Source organism: Mustela nivalis, assembly GCF_964662115.1.
Source record: "Mustela nivalis genome assembly, chromosome: 7".
NCBI classification, from domain to species: Eukaryota; Metazoa; Chordata; class Mammalia; order Carnivora; family Mustelidae; genus Mustela; species Mustela nivalis.
The window spans coordinates 15,008,034-15,027,308 of record NC_139026.1 but is presented as its reverse complement, the minus strand read 5'-3'; the positions used below and the strand labels follow the sequence as shown (position 1 = coordinate 15,027,308).

The following is a 19,275-nucleotide window of genomic DNA, read 5'->3' as shown; positions in this document are numbered from 1 at the left end:
CAAAACAAAGCCACATTTCATATACCTATCATGTGATGCTATGAATTAAGTCAAAGGAAAGAGAAATAAAAAATAAAGATCATTTATTGGGCTCTTCAGTGAATGAGATGAAATTGAGATGAACGTGCATAAAATATTTAATAATAATTTTTTTAAAAAAAATAGAGAAGCTGTTTTTTAGTTAAGCTGTGCAAGAGAAATGACAGCCAGATCAAAAATTCAAAGGTGGGTTCTTTGAGAAGGGAGAGCAGGGATGGGTCGGTACAATCAAGAAAGGCTTCTTACAGGAAAAGAGACTTAAGCTAGGCCGGTAAAGACTGGCAGGATTTAGATTTAGAGAACCAAAGGTAGTTTCAGCGGGGGGGGGGGGGTGAGGCCAAGCCTCCCTAGCAGGAAACCAGAAGCGTGTATTAGTGGAGAGTAAATTCAAGTGCAGTTCTCCTGGGCCTTCACAGTTCCTAGGAAATTCTTAGGTAAATGCTCCTGTAAAGCCATTGCCTGTTCTTGTGTTTCTCCCTCCCAGTAGACTAAGAGCTTCTTGAGTGCACAAAACAGGTTTACTCATCTACGAATCCCTAGCACTTGGTATAGCACCTAGGGTACATTAAGTGCTCCGTTGTCATTGAATAAATGAGTGAATGAAGAGCCTTCCTGCTTACATGAAAAATTGACAGTACTTGTATCTCATGGGGGTTGACCTTGGTTTTGGAGCCACATAGATCCATCAGTGTACTAGCTGGTGGGAGTAACATCTCAGCAGGTAGATTCCTTAGAGGAAAGCTGGTGTTTCATTCTGAGCTTGTGCTCTTTCTGCTTTACCAGTTGTACTCAATTCTGGCTTCAAGCTAGGATCACCTGGGGTATTTAAACACAGTTGCCTGAGCCCCATCTCAGACTGATTAAATTGGAATCTCCAAGAGCTGTGCCCAAGATCTTTCTTTTCTTTTTAAAGCTCTCCAGGTGATTGTAAAATCAGCCAGGATGGAGAACCACTATGGTACACTGTTGCTTTGTTTGAGATAACTAAATGGGCTTTTAGATGTGTCAGCTGTAAATGATTAAGCTTGCAGTGTAAATGCTTATTAACCCTACATTGTAATTATATCCACCAAGATTTCCTCTCTCTCTCTCTCTCTCTGTCTCTCTCTCTCTCTGTTGGGTGTCCTTTAAACAAAAGACCTCAAGTCTTTTACATCTCTATGAACAGAACTAGAAAAACCAAGAACATTTGCCAACTGAGGGGAAGCAAAGTTGTGAAATTCTCGGATGGTGTTGCTGTTGTGTGGCAAACATTGCTGCTCACAGATTACCCTGGTTCAAGTGCTGGGTCTCAGGAAGAATTTCAGGGTCACTATTCTTTATTTCATTCTCTGGTGCTTTTTAAAAAGATCTGCATCTGTGTTCATTCTGTGTGTTTTGTTTGTTTTTGTTTTTGTTTTTGTTTTTTTTAGCAATTTCCACCTCATAAATTCTATCAAATACACAGTTTTATAAGAAATGTGTAAAAAACAAAATTGTTTTTAGGGGGGGGACCTTAAAACTGGATCAAAAGTAAAATAAATTGTGCACATTAGCATGAATGTGCATTTTGAGAAAGGCATAATTCTAATCAGATGCTCAGGGGGACCCAGGACCCAAAAATGTTTAATAATCAGTGCTTTTAGTCTGAATACCTTCTCTGCCAAAATTCAAGGTCATGTGTGAGCTGGCTCCTGCCTACCTACCCGATGCCATCTGCTACCACTCTCCCTTGTTCTCTATGGACCGACAATACAGATATGCTTGTAGCATCCAGAATGTGCCATATTCTGTCACTGTTCTGGGTTTTTGTATGGGTTGTTCACCTGGTCTGGAGTGACAGTCCTGTCCTCTGTTTGTTTTATATCTTTAGGCATCACTTACAGAGCTTTTCCTATTCGACTCTGTCTTGGACAATGTTTGCTCCCTCCACTCCCACTGTACCTTCTTGGATTTATTCTATTTTGCGTAATTGTTGGTTTACAGCTCTGGCTTCCCCTCTGGACTATAAGCTCCTTTAGGGGTGTGCCTGTCTTAGCATTCATGCCCAGCCCCTCACTTAACCTCTGTTGTCATGTAGAAGCACAAAAGGGATCTAAGAGCTGTAGGACAAATATACGGCCTTTTTGTTTTCAGGTGCTCTTGATCAAACTACAGAATGGTTAAAAGAATCTGTAAATGAAGAACTACTTTCTCTTTCTGAGACTGCTTTAACTCCTGGGGCCGAAAATAGCTCTAAGCCAAGCCTGAGTCCTACACTGGTGCTAAATAACAGTTATTTAAAACTGTTACATTGGGATTATCAGAAAAAAGAATTACCAGAGGTGAGTGTTGTTTTTTTTTTTTTTTCCCTTCCCTCAAGTTCTCCAATATTTTAATTCACAAGTTCTATCTATGCATCAGCTGGTCTGTCTAGTGTTGCCTGTGGTTTAATGACTTTCCTGAAATCAGACAGAAATGGGAGTTTGGATGTAACATTGCTTGTTTTATATTTTCATGGTATTGAGCTTCCCTTTCTATTTTTACATTTAAAATAAACATGCTAGACACTCATCACAGATGGAGCACGTCTTCAGGAACTGACAGAAAAGCTGAATCAATTGAAGATTATTGCCTGCCTGTCCCTAATTACCAACAACATGGTGGGTGCTCTTACAGAAGGCCTCCCTGAGCTTGCAAACAGGTTAAAAAGGATTTCAGCTGTTCTACTTGAAGGCATGAACAAAGAGTAAGTTCCAAGTGTTTCCAAGTGCTCATCCTCGTGTTAAGTCTCGGAGTGTGTTTCAGAGATCATGAATAATCCTGGATGTCTGGGTGTGGTATTCAGGACTACTTTAGAGAAGTTTATCTTACACCTTCTTTTTCTAGAATTTCTTTTAATATCTCTGAAGATGTCCTTTCATAAGAAGGGAGAGATCTTTTTCATGCCAAGTGCCAGGGTGAGTGTCCTATTTCCACTTAGGATGGGCATGTCTAAGAGCTCTTCTTTGACAGTTTCTTTGACACATTTCTTTGACAGTGCTGTGGAACAAGCAAACAAAACCCAGAATTCCACGCCAAGGGTTTAGAAGGCCCTCTCAGGGAGGCTTCCTACTCAGTTGTTCTGACTCCATCATTTTTCTGCAATGAAATGTTTACCAACTTCTCTGATCCAGACCGCTATGAACTCTTTGGTAGAAGTAGTGACATCCTGTCCTTCAGAGATATTGCACAAGTCCGGTGAAGGTCTTGTTTTTTGCTAAATTCATTGCCCAGGATCAGACCTTGGATCTCATTTGGATCATCCTATTGTGAATCCTGTCCAAGTCAGAAAATTCCTAATCTTAGTCAATGACCAGATGTTTTCATTGGTCTTACATGGGTCAGCTTCTCTTGCTGGTTCCCCTTTAAGGTGTTTTTAAGGCCTTCCATTGTTCATTCCTGTCTTTGAAGGGAGAGGCCTCTCTCCCTCCATCCTCCTCCCCATTACCAGAAAGCACATAAGATTACTTGATAAAATCCTAGAATATTAAGAGCCAAAAGGAGCCTGGGTGATTACAGCATCCAAAGTTTTCAAAAAGAGAATAGGATTTACCTTGGGCTGCACAGCGAGAAAAAAGGGAAATCAAGGGCTGAGGTCTGGTCCAGCTGTGTCAAGGCCCTCCCCTTCCTACCATGTTTGTGCGAGCCATCCAGGCTCATTTACTTCACATTCCAGGACACAAGACCTATAACGAAAAGAAACCTTCTCTAGGTTTGCAGCTGGTCTTACCTTAGCATCTCCCCACACAGGGTAACTATTACTTTCTAGAAATTTTTTTATTAAGCCTTTAGAGAACCCACAGAGCTGTTTTAAGTATTCATATAAAGCATATAGCAAAGTGGTTACTGAGAAGTCAAGCTTCAGGTCTGACAGACCACAGTTTAAGTCCCAGGTGTGCTATTGCCTGGTTAGGTACCCTTGGACAAGTTCCCTAATCACTCTGAGCCTCATTTTCTCACTTGAAAAAAGGGATAATTGTGCCTACTTACCAATGTGGGAACTTAAGATGATCCATTGTGAAGCACTTAGTACAGGTGTTTGGCCCATGATGCTTGATAAATGTTCACCTTTTATAACTAGTTGTTAAATCATCTTTATAGAAGTACTGCCTCTCCAATTGCCTTATCGTTTTAATTCCTCATGCCTGCCCACCCCTGTTCTCTTATCCTTTAATTCCCATTTTGCACAAAGTTATATTAAATACCATTTCTGGACAGTGAGAGGCTGTTTGTAATCATCGTTCCCCAATAGTGTGGACCCAACACATGCCCTTTCTAATTGCCTCTTTTTACTTACCTCTTAAATAACCCATTGCCAGTTACTTTTTATGGTTTTCTGGGATTTTTGATTGGGTACTTGAAAGTAACAATAGGAAGGAGATTATCTTTGATCATAATAGGTCAAGAATTTTAGGTAATTTGTCATTATGGTATTAACCTCTAAATAGGTTCATTTCTTGTGGGTTTTTTTTTTTTTTTAGATTTATTTGTTTATTTTAGGGGGAGAGAGAGAGAGATCATAAGTGGGGGGAGGGGCAGAGTGAGAAGGGAAAGAGAGAACCTCAAGCAGACTTCCAATACAAGCCCAATATAGGGCTTGATCCCAGAACCTTGGGATATGACCTGAGCCGAAATCAAGAGTTGGCCACTTAACTGACTGATCCACCCCCTTCATTTCTTGTTTATTTAATTAATTAATTAATTAATTTATTCATTTGACAGAGAGAGATCACAAGGAGGCAGAGAGGCAGGCAGAGAGAGAGGAGGAAGCAGGCTCCCCGCTGAGCAGAGAGCCCGATGCGGGACTCGATCCCAGGACCCTGAGATCATGACCTGAGCCGAAGGCAGTGGCTTAACCCACTGAGCCACCCAGGCGCCCCTCATTTCTTGGTTTTTTTTTTTTTTTTTTAAAGATTTTATTTATTTATTTGACAGAGAGAAATCACAGTAGGCAGAGAGGCAGGCGGAGAGAGAGAGAGGGAAGCAGGCTCCCTGCTGAGCAGAGAGCCCGATGCGGGACTCGATCCCAGCACCCTGAGATCATGACCCGAGCCGAAGGCAGCGGCTTAACCCACTGAGCCACCCAGGCGCCCCCATTTCTTGGTTTTGATTGGTTTTATAGATTCACTGTTTGGGCATGGGTAAAGGAATTGATTCTTCATTCTGTAAATAAAGATTTAACAAAAACAAAAAAAATCTGTGAATGAATCTGCTCAGACCAAAGGGTTTGTTTTTAAGAAGTAAATAGGTATTTTCTTTTCCTTTCTGATGGTCCTGCAGGAAATTGGGGTTGCAGACTTATTTTCAGGGACCACCTTTTCTGACTCTGCTTTTCTAACTAAACAGCACCTACAGAATTGAATGGTTTTAAGCATTTAAAAATCTGCTACACATAAGGGGTGGTACCTGGGAGAAGTTACTATATTCTAAGTTCATGCTAATAGAGGTACTTACTGTCTGTGTAAATGAAAAGTGACAGACATTTGAACTAAGTTGATATATTAAAAAATGTTTAAAAACTGCTGAATAAAAAAAACTATTCCTAATGCAATTTTGTTTTATGCTTTTTTAAGGACCACTAACTTGAAGGAAATCCTGAATTCTATCGGTGCTCAGACTTGTGTTGAGATTAACAAGGCCCTGGCGGAGAGAGGTTTATCCATTTTGAATGCTGAGGTCCAAGCTAATCTCATAGGCCAATTTTCAAGCATCGAAAAGGAGGGCAATCCTATCTGGTCCTTGATTGGTGGGTCCTCATGTTTTCATTGGTTTCTGCTTCAATTCCAATTTGCTTTTAACTTGCTGGTTTTGACCAATGTCAAGTGTCAGTTACATTTTTTTTTGTCTTAAATAGATTACCTACTCCTTTTGGAGAATAAATATTGAAAATATAAAGAAACAAATTGTACTTTCAAAGGTTTGGGACTCACTGCTGCTTCTGTGTGTATATGTAACTGTGGGGGAATATTCCAGGGCTTTCTGTCTTATACCCAGCCAATAGATTTTTATGAAGAAAATACCATAGTGCTACCAATATGTTAAAATCCTATGCAACAATCCAAACCAGCTGGCAGTGATACCAGTTCTGCTGTGAGCTAGGCTAAGTAAGCTGAGGCCTCTTTCTTGGCCAGGCTCAAAGAGACAATGAGCAAAGAGGCTGTGGAACTGGGGGCATGATGGTGGGCTTTTTTTTTTTTTTTCCCTTTGTACTTAATCCCTAGGCAAGTGTCTGTCTCCATGTCAAGTTGTGTTGGTGAGTTGGGAAAATGGAGAATGCATCAGTTAGGACTCTTTCTAATACTTGTGATAGAACTGAACTAGTGTAAGCAAAAAGGAAGTGCATTTTCTCATGTAACCAACAAGAGCAGAGCAGGGCTGTCTCCTATATGACTGAGTCAGAGAGCAGACCGTGTCACTGATACTAATTTCCCCACCTCCTCCCTCAGCACTGCCTTCCTTGGGCTGGCTGTCTTCACAGATAGACTCTCTCCGTCGTGGCAAGACAAGCTTCAGCTCCAGACTGTATCTTTCCATATTGAAGTCAAGTGAAAAACAAGGTGTTGGCTTCACTCTTAGCCCAAATAATGACCCCAGAATAGAGCCTTATCAGCTTCAGCCAGCATGACTGCAGGTCAAGTCACATTCTTGAATCGGTCAAGGTGGCCAGAGGGGAAGGAACCGGAGCTTGAGACGTGTGTTCAGTTCTTGGAGTCAGGGTGAGCCGACTTTCCCTGCAACACCTAGTCTGAGAGTAGGGAAGAGAAGATTTGGCCCAGACCAAATTGGGTGCTTTGGCCAGAAGAAGGGGGAGAAGGTGACATGGGGCACAAAGCAAGTGTGTACTACAGAGAGTGAGGAATAAAGACCAGAAGGAGGAAAAGAGCGTAGAATTGGAACTGTGGACTAATCTGCAAGTTTTCAAAGTACAACGCTAATTTCCCTAAGAGTATAAATACTTGTCATCATTTTTTTTGAGGCTCTCACATAGGTCTCTCATTCCTAACCCTGGGGACATGGAATGCTGGAGATCTAGGCCACTAAAAGCTCAAGATTTTAAACCATTCCCAGAAAGGAGTAGTGTTGGTAGCAGTACTGTGGGCTACCCAGAGATGACCCTGAATCACAATGACAAACACAGGGCTGAGGCCTTCCCTGTATGCCTTCACTGCTGATTCCTGTGTGTCCTCATGGCCTTGGTCTCCAGCAGAACAGCCCATCCCTGGGAGGAGAAGGGGCAGACTCTCTGCAGTCTCTGCCGTATACCACTAGCCCCACGAGTATACTGGCCTCATGAGGATGGAATGCATGTCTCTTGCCTGCTATGTCCCTGAACCAGGCTGGACCCACAGATGGCATTTAATAAATACAGTTGACGCTTGAACAAAACGTGTTTGAACTGCACACATCCCCTTATATGCAGATTTCCCTTGATACAGTACTGTAAATGTATTTTCTCTTCCTTATGATAGTCTTAGTAACATTTTCTATTCTCTAGCTTATTTTATTATAAGGATAATGTATATAATACATATACAAAATATGTGTTAATGAACTGTTAATGTTATCAAGAAGGCTTCTGGTCAATAGTAGGCCATTAGTAGGCTTTTGGGGAGTCAAAAGTTATATGTAAGTTTTTGACTGCACGGGAGGGGTCTGTGCCCCTTACCTCCAATTATTCAGGAATCAACTGTATTTGTGCAAGGGGTGAGCGTGTCATAGACTTACACAGGGTGAGTACCTCACATAACCGTCTGGCTTCAGACTAGGGACTCTCAATGAGCCAGTCTGACTCTAGAATTCATATTCTTATCTACTCCGGCTGGGCCCGGTAGTCAGAACTGGAGCCCTGCTGTTGGTTGGCATGGTGGCCTGAGTGTCCATGTGTCATCTGTGCCCTTGCTTTAGATAAGGGAAGCACTTGCAATTTCAGAAGGGAGGGAGCTGGGGTGCCCCACCCCAGGGTAGCCGCTTAAAATCCAGTAAAGCACTTTTTTTTTTTTTTTTAAACCCAGCTATCCCCAGTCCAACCTTCCTGCTATTTTGCAGACTGAAAGCATTTTTAACCTCATTCAAAGTACCGTTGCCTAGAAACTAAAATGACTCATTTGAGCAGCTCTCCTTCGACTCTGGAAGCCAAGGGCACGCCTTTGGCAGGGACTCAGTTTGGCTGCTCCTAAGTGGACAGACGCTTCTGTCATTTTATTCTTGGCCTAAAAACTGACTTGTCTGCAGAGGAGACAGAAATACTTGTCAGCATAATAACAGTTTTGAAAGAGTTTCTTTCTTTAAACAATCTTTCAGGATGGTGTTGGGACCATATCTGTGATGAAAGCAGATCTGGGCTCCCGAGCCAGGCAACCAGTCTAACGGGAAATGTAGTACACAGTTGACTCCTAATTTTCTGCTTGTAGCAGGGTTGGAGTAAATTAAGCACTCAGAGGAGCCCAGGAACATAAGAAGGACCAGTTAGCCTTGGTTTTTCCTTTCCTGTTTGTGGTACCCATAGTCTGCCTCTTTTTGGTCTTTTTTTTTTTTAAGATTTTATTTATTTATCTGAGAGAGAGAGATTGGGCACAAGTTGGGGAAGGGTGTTGGGGAGAGGGGAAAGAGACTCCCAGCTGAGCACGGAGGCTGACACGGGGCTCAATCCCAGGACACCAGGCAGACACTTAACCAACTGAGCCACTCAGGCAACCCCTGCCGCCTTTTGTTCTTGAAGTGCTGTTTATTTATAATAGGATTACAACTCCCACTATGTTTTTAACCTTTTGAAAAGATAACTAGAAAAAGTTTCTTTCAAACCAGCTTTCTTCAAATGCATATGATAACTAGGGAACAGTTATTTCTAGATTACCTGCTATGTGGATTATTTGCATGCTTGTAGCTATCTGTTTTTTTTTTTTTTTAAGTAATTTTCAGTTGTCTAAGTGATACATACACGAATGATTTGTTCTTGTTGACAAATCATGGGTGACATCAAGTCCTCTTTGGCTGCCCACCCTGTTCCTCCTTGACTCTGTTGGTTTCAGTGGGATGTACTCACTTTTACAGAGCTTTTTCATTCCATTCTCACTTTAGTTCTGTCAGCATCTGTGATGTGCCTGCCACGTGCCAGACCAGGGATATAAAGATAAGAAAAGACACAGCCCTAACCCTTAGGCAGCTTTCCATCTAAGAAGGGAGAGAGGCATATATATGTTATCAAGACCAAAGTATAGCATGATTGTCTGGCGGGTGTTAGGGAAAGTCATAGAAAGGAAGTAACTTTAGGCTCAGCATTGAAGGATGTTTTGGACTTTGGGCAGAGATGAGATGAGAGGGAAGAGTTGTCTAGTAAGAGAAAACAGTTCTGGTCAAGACAAGACATGTGACATTGGGAACTTAGAATTCTAGGTCAGACCTGGCTGTGTGACTTTTGGGAGAAGAGTTTGGAGACAAGAGTTTCATTAATGTCATCATGGTCCATATCCTATGGACTGTGTTCTCTTTAGTGAATTTTTCTTTGTGAAGTTTACGTTTCCAAAGCCAAAAGAAGTCCTTGGGGCTGTGTGGCTGGTAGCAGGCCTGGTCTGGTACTATTTGTCAGGTGTTGTTGCTGCAGGTGCACCGACTTAAGCATTTGCATCCTCTTGCAAAGCTCCTTCACATGCAGATGCGCTGAAGCAACGAAGTAGGAGAATGGAGAAGATGGCCAGCGGAAGTGCCAGCTGGGGCAGCCCCTCCTCAGTGCCTCCAGATTGTTGGCCGCTGGTGGGGTTGATGAAGTTCTAGAACCTAGGTGAGGTTCGGTGGGCTGAGGTCCAGAGCCGATGACCAAGAAAGAGTTCTTGAGACATCCTTGGTGCAAAATGGTGGTTTATTAAAGCACGGGGACAGGACCCGTGGGCAGAAAGAGCTGCTGCCCTGGGTTATGAGGGGTGGCAGGGGTTACCCTGTGGTTGGGGGAAGGTGAGGGGAAGGGAGATTTCAACGGAGTTTTCATATGCTAAAGAGGGCCTACCAGAGGCCTTGCCCTTGAGGCTTGATCAATGTTGTCTTTAGACCAGCCATTAACATTAAGATAGTTGGGAGACTTTTTGGTGGGATGTCACAATCCTGCTATCAATCGTCTTTGTTAGTGAGATTTAGGACTTTTGTAAGCCAAGGGAGACTCCTGTCTAGCAGGATTGTGAGCTCTGCAAGTTAACTATTTGCTTATTGTTCATGGCAGTCAGGGCTGCCTGAGGGATGCTACACGTATGACTGAGGGGGAGTGGATGGAGAGGGGGGTGCAAGGCGCTAGCTTTTGCTTTGTCTTCAGCCAGACTCGTGCTCCCTCATCAGGGTCACTGTATAATTTTTTGTCCGAACCAAGACATTTTTGAGACCATTCTTGTTCATTATGTTAGCCCAAAAGGGGAAAACCTGGATGTGTGGTCACCCTGGTCATGTGATAATTTAGGGCCCCCAGGTTTACATCTCTAGATTTTTCGAGAGGAACCAGAAATTTGGATTTCTATGTGAAATCCCCTGACTTTAAAGAATTTCTATTTCTTAAAAAGACAAAAACAAAAACAAAACATTGTATGGGGCCAAACTAGCAGTGCCAGTTTACAGACTCAGCTTTCATGTACCTAACTAAATCACGGACAGTAAGTATTAAGTTTTTATAAAAGAGCCCCTGTCCTACTACAAAAGTGCTCTACATTTTGTGTGTGTGTGTGTGTGTGTGTGTGTGTGTCACTTAGCCATTGCTGTGTAACAAGGTACCTCAAACTCCACAGCTTAACCCTCACAGATAATTAGTGTTGTTCACAAGTCTGTGAGGCACCTGGGTAGTTCATCTGGTCTTGCTGGACTCACACATGCGTATGTAGTCAACTGTGGCTTGGGTAGGCAGCTCTGCTGGTCTTGCCTGGACTCTCAAGTGTTTACAGTCTTGTTGGCTGTCAGTTGGTCTAAGCTGGCCTCGAATGGAACAGCTCGGATTCCCTCTATGTGGTCTCTCCTCCAGCCCAGGCTTGTTCACGTGCAGTGGTGGGTAGAGAGCAGATGTGAACCATGGCGCTTGGAGCCTCTGCATGCAACTAGCCTACCAGCACTTCTGGCACATTCTGTGTCAGCCCAAACAAGCCATAAGGCCAGCCCCTGTTCAAGATATGGGGAAATAGTCTCCAGCCTTTGATGGGAAAAGCTACAAAGCTACCTCATAGAGGATGTGGGTACTGGGAGGGCAAAGAATTGGGAATATTACTGCAGTTCACCTACCATAATTACTATTTTCATTTACTTTTTAAAATAAGATTCTTTAATAATGGGACAGCTAAAGATATCTTCTTTTTCCCCAGATAAACGAACCCAACTCTACATGAAAAGTCTACTTTGTCTTCCAAGTCCTCAAAAATGCATGCCTCCCGTCCCAGGAGGCCTTGCTGTCATTCAGCAGGAGCTAGAAGCCCTGGGCTCTCAATATGCAAACATTGTGAATCTCAACAGACAAGTGTATGGACCATTTTATGCAAATATACTTCGAAAGCTGCTCTTCGGTGAGGAAGCCGTGGGAAAGGCAGATGCTTCATCTTCCAACTAAAGAGGAACTGACATTGGATTTGAGGTTGGAAATCCAGCACTTTGGTACCCAGTCTGTTTCCGCCAGTGGCATGACAGATGCGGCACCTTCTCAGTCCTGTTCGTGGTGCAGTGTTGGCCTGAATTGTGTAATCCAGTAATATTAGCATTGCAGAAAATATGCACTTCGTATAGAACCTATTCATGCATCATTTTCAAGTTCAAAAAAGATGTTTTTAATGGACAGAAGGCAATTTGTAATTGATTATATTACCTATATAATACCTATAAATGTTTTCTTCAGCATTCATATATGGCTTATTCATCCAACCTTAAGGAGTTGTTTTTCCTCACTTGTCAATATCAAATCTAATGATCTTTAGTTTTGGTACAACTTCTTAAAAGGTTGGAAGTCATGAGAATAACTAAGGGGATGATGTTCTGAATAAATGACGTGAAGTAAGCATAATTGTTTTGTATTTGTAATTTTTGAAATGTACAATGAAATATTATTAATGTGTAACAAAAACTTACATGGTAAGTCTTCAAATTCCACAAATGTACCAAATCACATTTTATATTACCAATTGTCAGTATTTGTCTAGAACTTAAATTTATTAAAAATATTTTAAAGCTATGTACAAATTTTAGATAAAACTTCTATTGTTCATTTAGTGAAAACAGAAAAAAAAATCCCTTGTAAAATGTTGTTCTAGAGGTTAGTTTTCTCTGCCTGCAACTTATCCTACTCTCTGAGAGAAAAAATTTTTGCACAAATATCTTAGTGAATGTCCTTGCATTTCTCAGGCCCGTTGATAAGGTTTATATAAGATTTTGATATTTTTACATAAGGCAGGAGTGGTTTGAATTGATTTATGTGTAATAAGAAGGGAAGTTAACAATACAACCAAATCTCCAGGAGACCCCCATTCTCAGTGAAGTTCACATCTGAAAAAGAAATAGTTGAACTTTGGGTTTTTAGAGACCATATAACCTGCTAGCAAATGCCTCCTGTGCTGATTAAATTTTACCCCACTGTGACCAAGATGCTCTTCTAAATATCATTATCATTTGACATTCTTGTGCATTAGAGCAAAACTTGACCAAGTTGGCCCTAGTTGTCATTGGGATTTTAGAGAAATCTGCTTGTCCTGGAATTACATACTTGTTTTGAAATGTTAAGGGAAGCACTATAGTCTGGGCAGACTCCATCTAGAAAGTACTTTATTCCCATAAAACACATTTTGATTATTTTGTTCTCAAAGGACTCATTGGATCTTCATAGTCCGGTGGGGAAGAATGAGTAAGACATCAAAAGAAACCTTCCTTTCTTCTTTACCTCCTTTTCCTCACTATGACTTCCACCATTATGGTGCTACTTGATTATTTGATAAAGTTCAAGGAAATGATTGTGTGAATAAGTTATCTCCAATCTTTACATTTTGGAGGGATCTGCCAAAAGTTGAGGAAATTTTGTAAGTGTTTTTTTTTTTTTTCCTCACAATGACCAATGTGTAAATCAGCCATTCTATCCATCTGAGCAGCTGTGTATAAGTAGACTTTTCCTGAAGAGCACATCACTCTGGGTAGGTCTTACCCATTTGCTACCCTCTCTTCCTGAATTTCCTTTCTGCCCATGTTGTTCTGTGCTTAGAAACTATAAGGTGCTGAAGATTTTTGTTTTCATTTTTTCTTAAGTTGAAGTAGTTTTCAGCTGTGTTCTCTTTGGAGTATGGGTGGCAGGGAGGGTCTGACAAGGAAAAGTAATAGGCAGTATGACTTCTTGTTGCTTTCTGAGGTAAACTGTAAACTTAACAGGAAGACCAGGTGGTGTGCTTTTTTTATCATCAGATTGGAATCCAGCTGGTATTCTCACATACTTGATTATACTGCAATTGCCCGCAGGAAAACAATGGGCAGACTTTTTTTTTTTTTTTAAGTGCATTTAAAATGAAGGGCATTCTGCTGCTTTATTTTTCCTTTTTTAAGTCCCAAAGTAAATCTCAATGTCTCAAGTCTGGATTTAGGCAACTACATTTATTAGGCTTTTAAAAGCATATCCTTTAGCATGTTGTTTTGGATTTTGTTTTGTGGGGGTTTTTTTGTTTTGGTTTTTGGTTTTTGGTTTTACTTAAATGTTTACTTCTCCTTTTGAGGTTTTCTTAATGTGGTCTTGTTTTTGTAATGTCAGTTTTATTAAACACCCTACACACATTTTCATTCTTCTGCTAAAACATGTATTGTGTGCACTAGTTAAATTTTAAAACATTAAAAATTATTTCAAGATAGCCAGTGTCTCTTTGTTTTCAAACCACCATTGGGTAACTTGGGGCTGGGATATTGTACAGTCTTTATTGCAGTTGCTCTAGAATGATTCTTCTGGTGATTGTCAGAGCCTTAAAGAGATTAGGTCGTGGTCACTCACTTAGTCGGTCAGTCAACAAATACCTATTAAGCATATACTGTACACCCAGAGGTATCCTACATTTTGTGATACACAGTGACTAGACAGACACTGTCCTCAAGAAGCTTATAACCTAGTAAGAAGGACAAACTTGTAAACAATCACAACAAAGTATAGTACAGGGCATAAAACAAGTACACATAGTACTAGAGGTAATACCATCAAATTCTATTTCATGGAGATCATTCTTGAGCTACAACAGGAGGGATAGGCAGGAGTTGCCAAGGGCTAAGAAGGGGGAAGACACGATAGACCAAGTGCATGGTGAGTACAGTGGTGTGGAGAAATGGCAAGCCAAGGACCAGCACCTCGTAGAAAAGTAAAAGTGAGGGGAAGCGAAATGAGAGAGGTAAAAAGGTTCTGGAATGTTATGCTAAAATTTATGGGTCTTGTCCTGAAATAGATAAAGAATCTGAATCTTTTGAAACAGGAGAGGGTTATGTTTTGGAAATTACGTATTTGGAAATTATGTTTTGGCAAGATTACCCCAGCAAAGAACACTTGCTGTTGGTGCTGGAATATTCCTCTGTGTGGAGTGTGTACACATACATGCACTCACATGGTATAAGGAAGAGAAATGGACCCAATCCAACTGAAGCATAAAGGGAGCTTATTGCATAGCTATTAAGTACCTCACAGAATCTTCTTAATCTGGAGAATCAGGCTTAGAAAATGGATAGGAACCAGGGCAATACAAGCTGCAGGACTCTAGCCAAGCTGGATTCAGTCTATGGCTTCAGAGATTGATTTCTTGACTGTCCTTGCTTCTTTGCCTCATTTGTTCAAGATTTAAAGTCCCAGGTGTCAACAAGCAGAAGAATCTAGGCCAAAAGCCCAGGCTCTTATTTGCAGGGGATGGAATGAGGAAGTAGCTGACCCTTAGACTCCCATGGTCCCATCAAGGTCACCCAGCTAGAGATGTCTTCCAAATGGACAAGGTTTGTTGAAGAAGAGACAGAGGGAAAAAAAAAAAAATCCACCATCATGTACATTTATGAGGTCCTTAAAATTTGAATGTAAAACATGTGTGAGCCCACCCAATCTAGCATTGCCTGTGACAATAACACCATAATTCAAGGAAGGTCATAAGCATGTGAAGTCAGCCTTTACTGGTGCATGTAGATGAGCTGTTGAGCAAATAGCTCCACATCTCAGTGGCCTCACAGACCCACATTTCTCAAATTATAGTTCAAAGCAGGGGGTAGGTTGGTGGGCTCAGGGGGAGGTGCTATTCCATTCAGTCCTTCAGAAGCCCAACTTCCATCTATCCTGTGACTGCTGTCCCCTTAGCTCTCCAACATCTCCATTCCCTCAGAAGATAGGGAAGAAAAGTGTTGCCTACTTCCACTCATGGTTCACTAGCCAGAACTCAAATCATATGGCCTCATCTAGCTGCAAGGAAGGCAGGACAGTGTGCCGAGGAGGAAGAGGCTGATTTGGTAAGTTTATATTGGTAAGCATTAGCCATCTCTACCTTGGGTCCTTCCAGCTTCCTTAAATAAGCCCTGTGAAACTCCTTTTCCTGAAAACAGGTTTAAAGCCATGTGCCTGCTCTGATCTTTGACTAGCAGTTCTCCGGAGCACTGTTGAGAGGATTTTAAAGCCTGATCCAGGAAAAAGTAGAGAGTGCGCTGTCTGGTTGGCGAAGTAAGCCGAGGCCATGGAACGGGCCACCTGTTGTGCAACATATTTTTATTTCTTTTTTTGTTTTTTTAAGATTATTTATTTATTTATTTGACAGAGCGAGATCAGAAGTAGGCAGAGAGGCAGGCAGAGAGAAGGAGGAAGCAGGCTCCCTGCTGAGCAGAGAGCCCGATGCGGGACTCGATCCCAGGGCCCTGAGATCATGACCTGAGCCGAAGGCAGCAGCTTAACCCACTGAGCCACCCAGGCGCCCCCATATTTTTATTTCTAACTGGAGCCCTTCTTAAACCTAAAGTTCTGCCTGTTCCACCTCTGGGGGTGTTAAGTCCCAAAATTTTGCACTCATTGTTTGATGAAAGTAGTGTGGGGCTGACAGTTATAAGACCTAAGTTTGAATTCGCTTCCACTACTTAATAGCCCTATGAACTCAAGCCAGTTTCTTTAATTTCCTTGAGCCTCTGTTTCCTGCTCTACCTCACAGAGATGCTGTGAAAATCAAATGAGATAATGTATTCAAAATCATCTGCAAACTCTAAAGCATAGTGTAGTCAGAATACATTAAAATAACTGTAATTTATTAGTCCTAAATCTCTTTCAAGCTTCAGGAAGTTTTAGTACTGTGAGCTGTGATGGTCAAGTACTTAAATCCATCAGAACAGAAATGGTCATATCCCATCAGGACCATGGTTCGTTAAGCCCAGTATTGTCATTGGCAGAGAAACTCAAGGGTATGCAGAAGGCAGCAGTAATTGTCCTTGGTGACAACTGTAAAGCAAAGTGACAAACCCAACATGTTCCAATTGTGTCTAGTAACCACTGATGATTTAATCTTTTAGAAAGTACGTTTGTATTATTGACTTGTGTCCTCTTGTTCTCTATTTTTGGGGTGAAGTTTCCTCTTTCTTGTTTCTAAGCTTACTATGTTAGTCTCTTTCAGATTTCAAAGGAAAGGGACTGAGGGGTTTATTGCAAGACTTTATAAAGAAGAAAACCCAGGAATCTGTCTTCAGTAGTTGCACTGGCAGGATTGATAGAGAACCTGAATATAATTCTTTTATCTTTCAGGAATATAATAAAATAATAATAAATAATAAAAACAAACAATAATAATAACCACTAAGCCGCTTACCATACGACAAGGAATACTTCATACACTCCATCTCCTGTAACTGTACAATGCCCTGGGAGGCAGGCTTTATCACTATTTCCATGTAGGCAAAATGAAACTCAGACTGGCCAAGGAGATTGTCCAAGGTCACAGAGCTTGTGAGTATCTCCCAACCCAAAAAGTCTAACCCTGGAAAGTGTGCTCTTAAACTACTTGCTACATTGGCTTACTAAGGTCATCCAATCAAAAGAATTTCTCACTGTCGTGATGTTACCAAATGTTTTCCTGGTGTTGTACTTCTCTGCTTCTTTCTGTGGCTGTGCTCCCTTCTGGTACCTCTTACTAACATCCCAGAGAGGAATGATTGGGTCTGATTGCCATTGGTCAGTATGCACACTCCTCTTTCCCACTCTCCTGCATTGGGTAGGGGGGGTCTCATGCCCGACAAGTCACCTTGGCCCCCCTACCTGGCTGTCTTTGACAGATTCCTGGCCCTTATCAGTTCTCACAGTATGGTCAGATCTCATGACACAACTCAAGGCTTTTCAGAGCAGGTGGCTTGTGGGCATGTCAAGCAGCAAGAGGTTTTTGGACTACCCACCCTTGCTCAAAATGCAGGCTGTTCTCGGATTACAGTAGAGGCTTCTATCCGTGTTCAGCCTCACCTTTCTGCTTGTGAAATGAGAGGCTTCATGGACTCCCTCTTTGCCCGTAAGAGCCCATCTTCTTTCTCCAACATTGTTCTAGTCTTTGTTAGTTCTATTGTGAATTTATTTAGGTTTAGAAATCAGGATCACATATGTTTTCTCCCACTCTGGATGCACCAAGTCTTTGAAGAAGAGAGGACAATCCTTTTGTTTCTAGTGTCTTCATGTTGAAGACGCTCAGAGTAAGGTCTTATTTCTTTAACATGGCATAAAGGCCAATAATGGCCCAGCTCCAATGGAGCTGTCTAGTGTCACCAATAGACACTTCCATATAGACAAGTCCTATGGAGAACCACACTCAACTGTCAGCATGCGGTACTGTGTAGAGCTCTTGTGTCATTGCTCGCACTGTTTTTCTCTGCTTGAAATGTCTTCTACCACCCCATCCACTCAGTGTGGTATTATGCTGGAGTGGCTGAAAGCATGAGCTCTGGGGTCAGGTAATTATGGATTTAAATTCCAGCTCTGCTTGGCAAATTTCTTAATCCCTACGAACCTTAATCCCTTCACCTGTCAAGTGGAGATAATCATACTTACCTCCTGGTGGTTGATCATTACATCAGGGAGTGCACACAAAGAGGTTATTTCAGTGCCTGGCAGAGGGCAAATGCTCAGTGAATGGAAGTCTAGCTTGGATACCTCTGTTTTTCTCTTTCTTTTGCCCATATTTCCCCCCACCCACTTCTCCATGGCATCGGTCACTTTCTCATCTGGTTATTGTAATACCGTGTACTTGAGTGATGGCATTGTACTCCAAGATATCAAACATTTTTCCCTCCAAGATTTCCCTTCTGAAAATGTGCCCAGCCTTCTACTCTAACCGTGAGTCTTGGTGCACCAATACCTGAGAGGTGGGGGTGGGGGGAGGGGAGACAGGTGTAACAAGGGAAGGCTTTCAAAGATAGTGGCAGCTGTGGTCTAAGGGCCCTGACACTACTCAGCGTCAGCTAACTGTTGCCATGCAGGATTCTGGGCCCCCTGCTACCTGATCCATCTCTTTTCAAGAAAAACTAAAAAAACCCAAAAAACAAAAACAACAAAAAAACCTCAAAACAAGAAACCAAGTTTTTTTTAAAAAACATGAGATATCAAATTTATTAATACTCATTGCATTATTTTCTTTCAAATTATTTATTCAAGAACAAACAGTGGGTTAGAACCTGGGAATGCAAAGACAAGATGGTTCCTGTTCCAGGAGCTCCCAGTCTGAAGAAGAGCTAGATGAGTAAACAGGTCATGGTATCCAGAGATATGTCCTATGTTGGACAGTGATTCCCAAAGTGTGATCACAGGGCCAGCAACATGGGCATCACCTGGGAACTTATTAAATACAGATTTGCAGGCCCCCAGTCCAAACCTGCCTAATACTAAAATTGAGGTTGTTTCACCAAGCTTTCTAGGTGATTCAGATTCTAAAACTGGAGAACCACTTTGAGCTTGAGCGTGCAAAGCCAAGAGGACTTTGGAGCAATGAGCCAAAACATCCGAGCCAAACTTGAGAACTCTGCCATCCAAGAATCACCTCATGGTCCCTTCTAGGCTAGATTCTAAATAGGCTGCTCTCCGGTAATTCACAAGGATGATACAAGAGCAAGTAAACTGTAAGATCTTCAAGGACAGAGTTAAGATTCCTCTTTTAATTAGCTATTTTAGGTAAATTTCAGTGCATTTCAGTTTAATTCAGAAATTTAACTGTGGGCAAGGATTATACATTCATTATGAGAAAATGGCAGATGTATATTTACAAATTTTCATAAAATACTATA

The 19,275-nt window shown here is 41.7% G+C and overlaps 1 protein-coding gene across 3 annotated transcripts in view; it reads left to right on the top strand.

The window, feature by feature from the left end:
• TCP11L2 (t-complex 11 like 2) overlaps positions 1–13,874 on the top strand; it is a 41,520-nt gene extending 27,646 nt beyond the window's left edge. For all 3 annotated transcript variants that reach the window (XM_082740576.1, XM_082740575.1, XM_082740574.1), the window contains exons 7-10: positions 2,155–2,342; positions 2,565–2,746; positions 5,613–5,785; positions 11,367–13,874. In XM_082740576.1, coding sequence (XP_082596702.1) covers positions 2,155–2,342; positions 2,565–2,746; positions 5,613–5,785; positions 11,367–11,608 — 785 coding nt within the window. In that variant the 3' untranslated portion in view covers positions 11,609–13,874. The remainder of the gene's footprint in view (positions 1–2,154; positions 2,343–2,564; positions 2,747–5,612; positions 5,786–11,366) is intronic.
• The last annotated feature ends 5,401 nt before the right edge of the window (positions 13,875–19,275 follow it).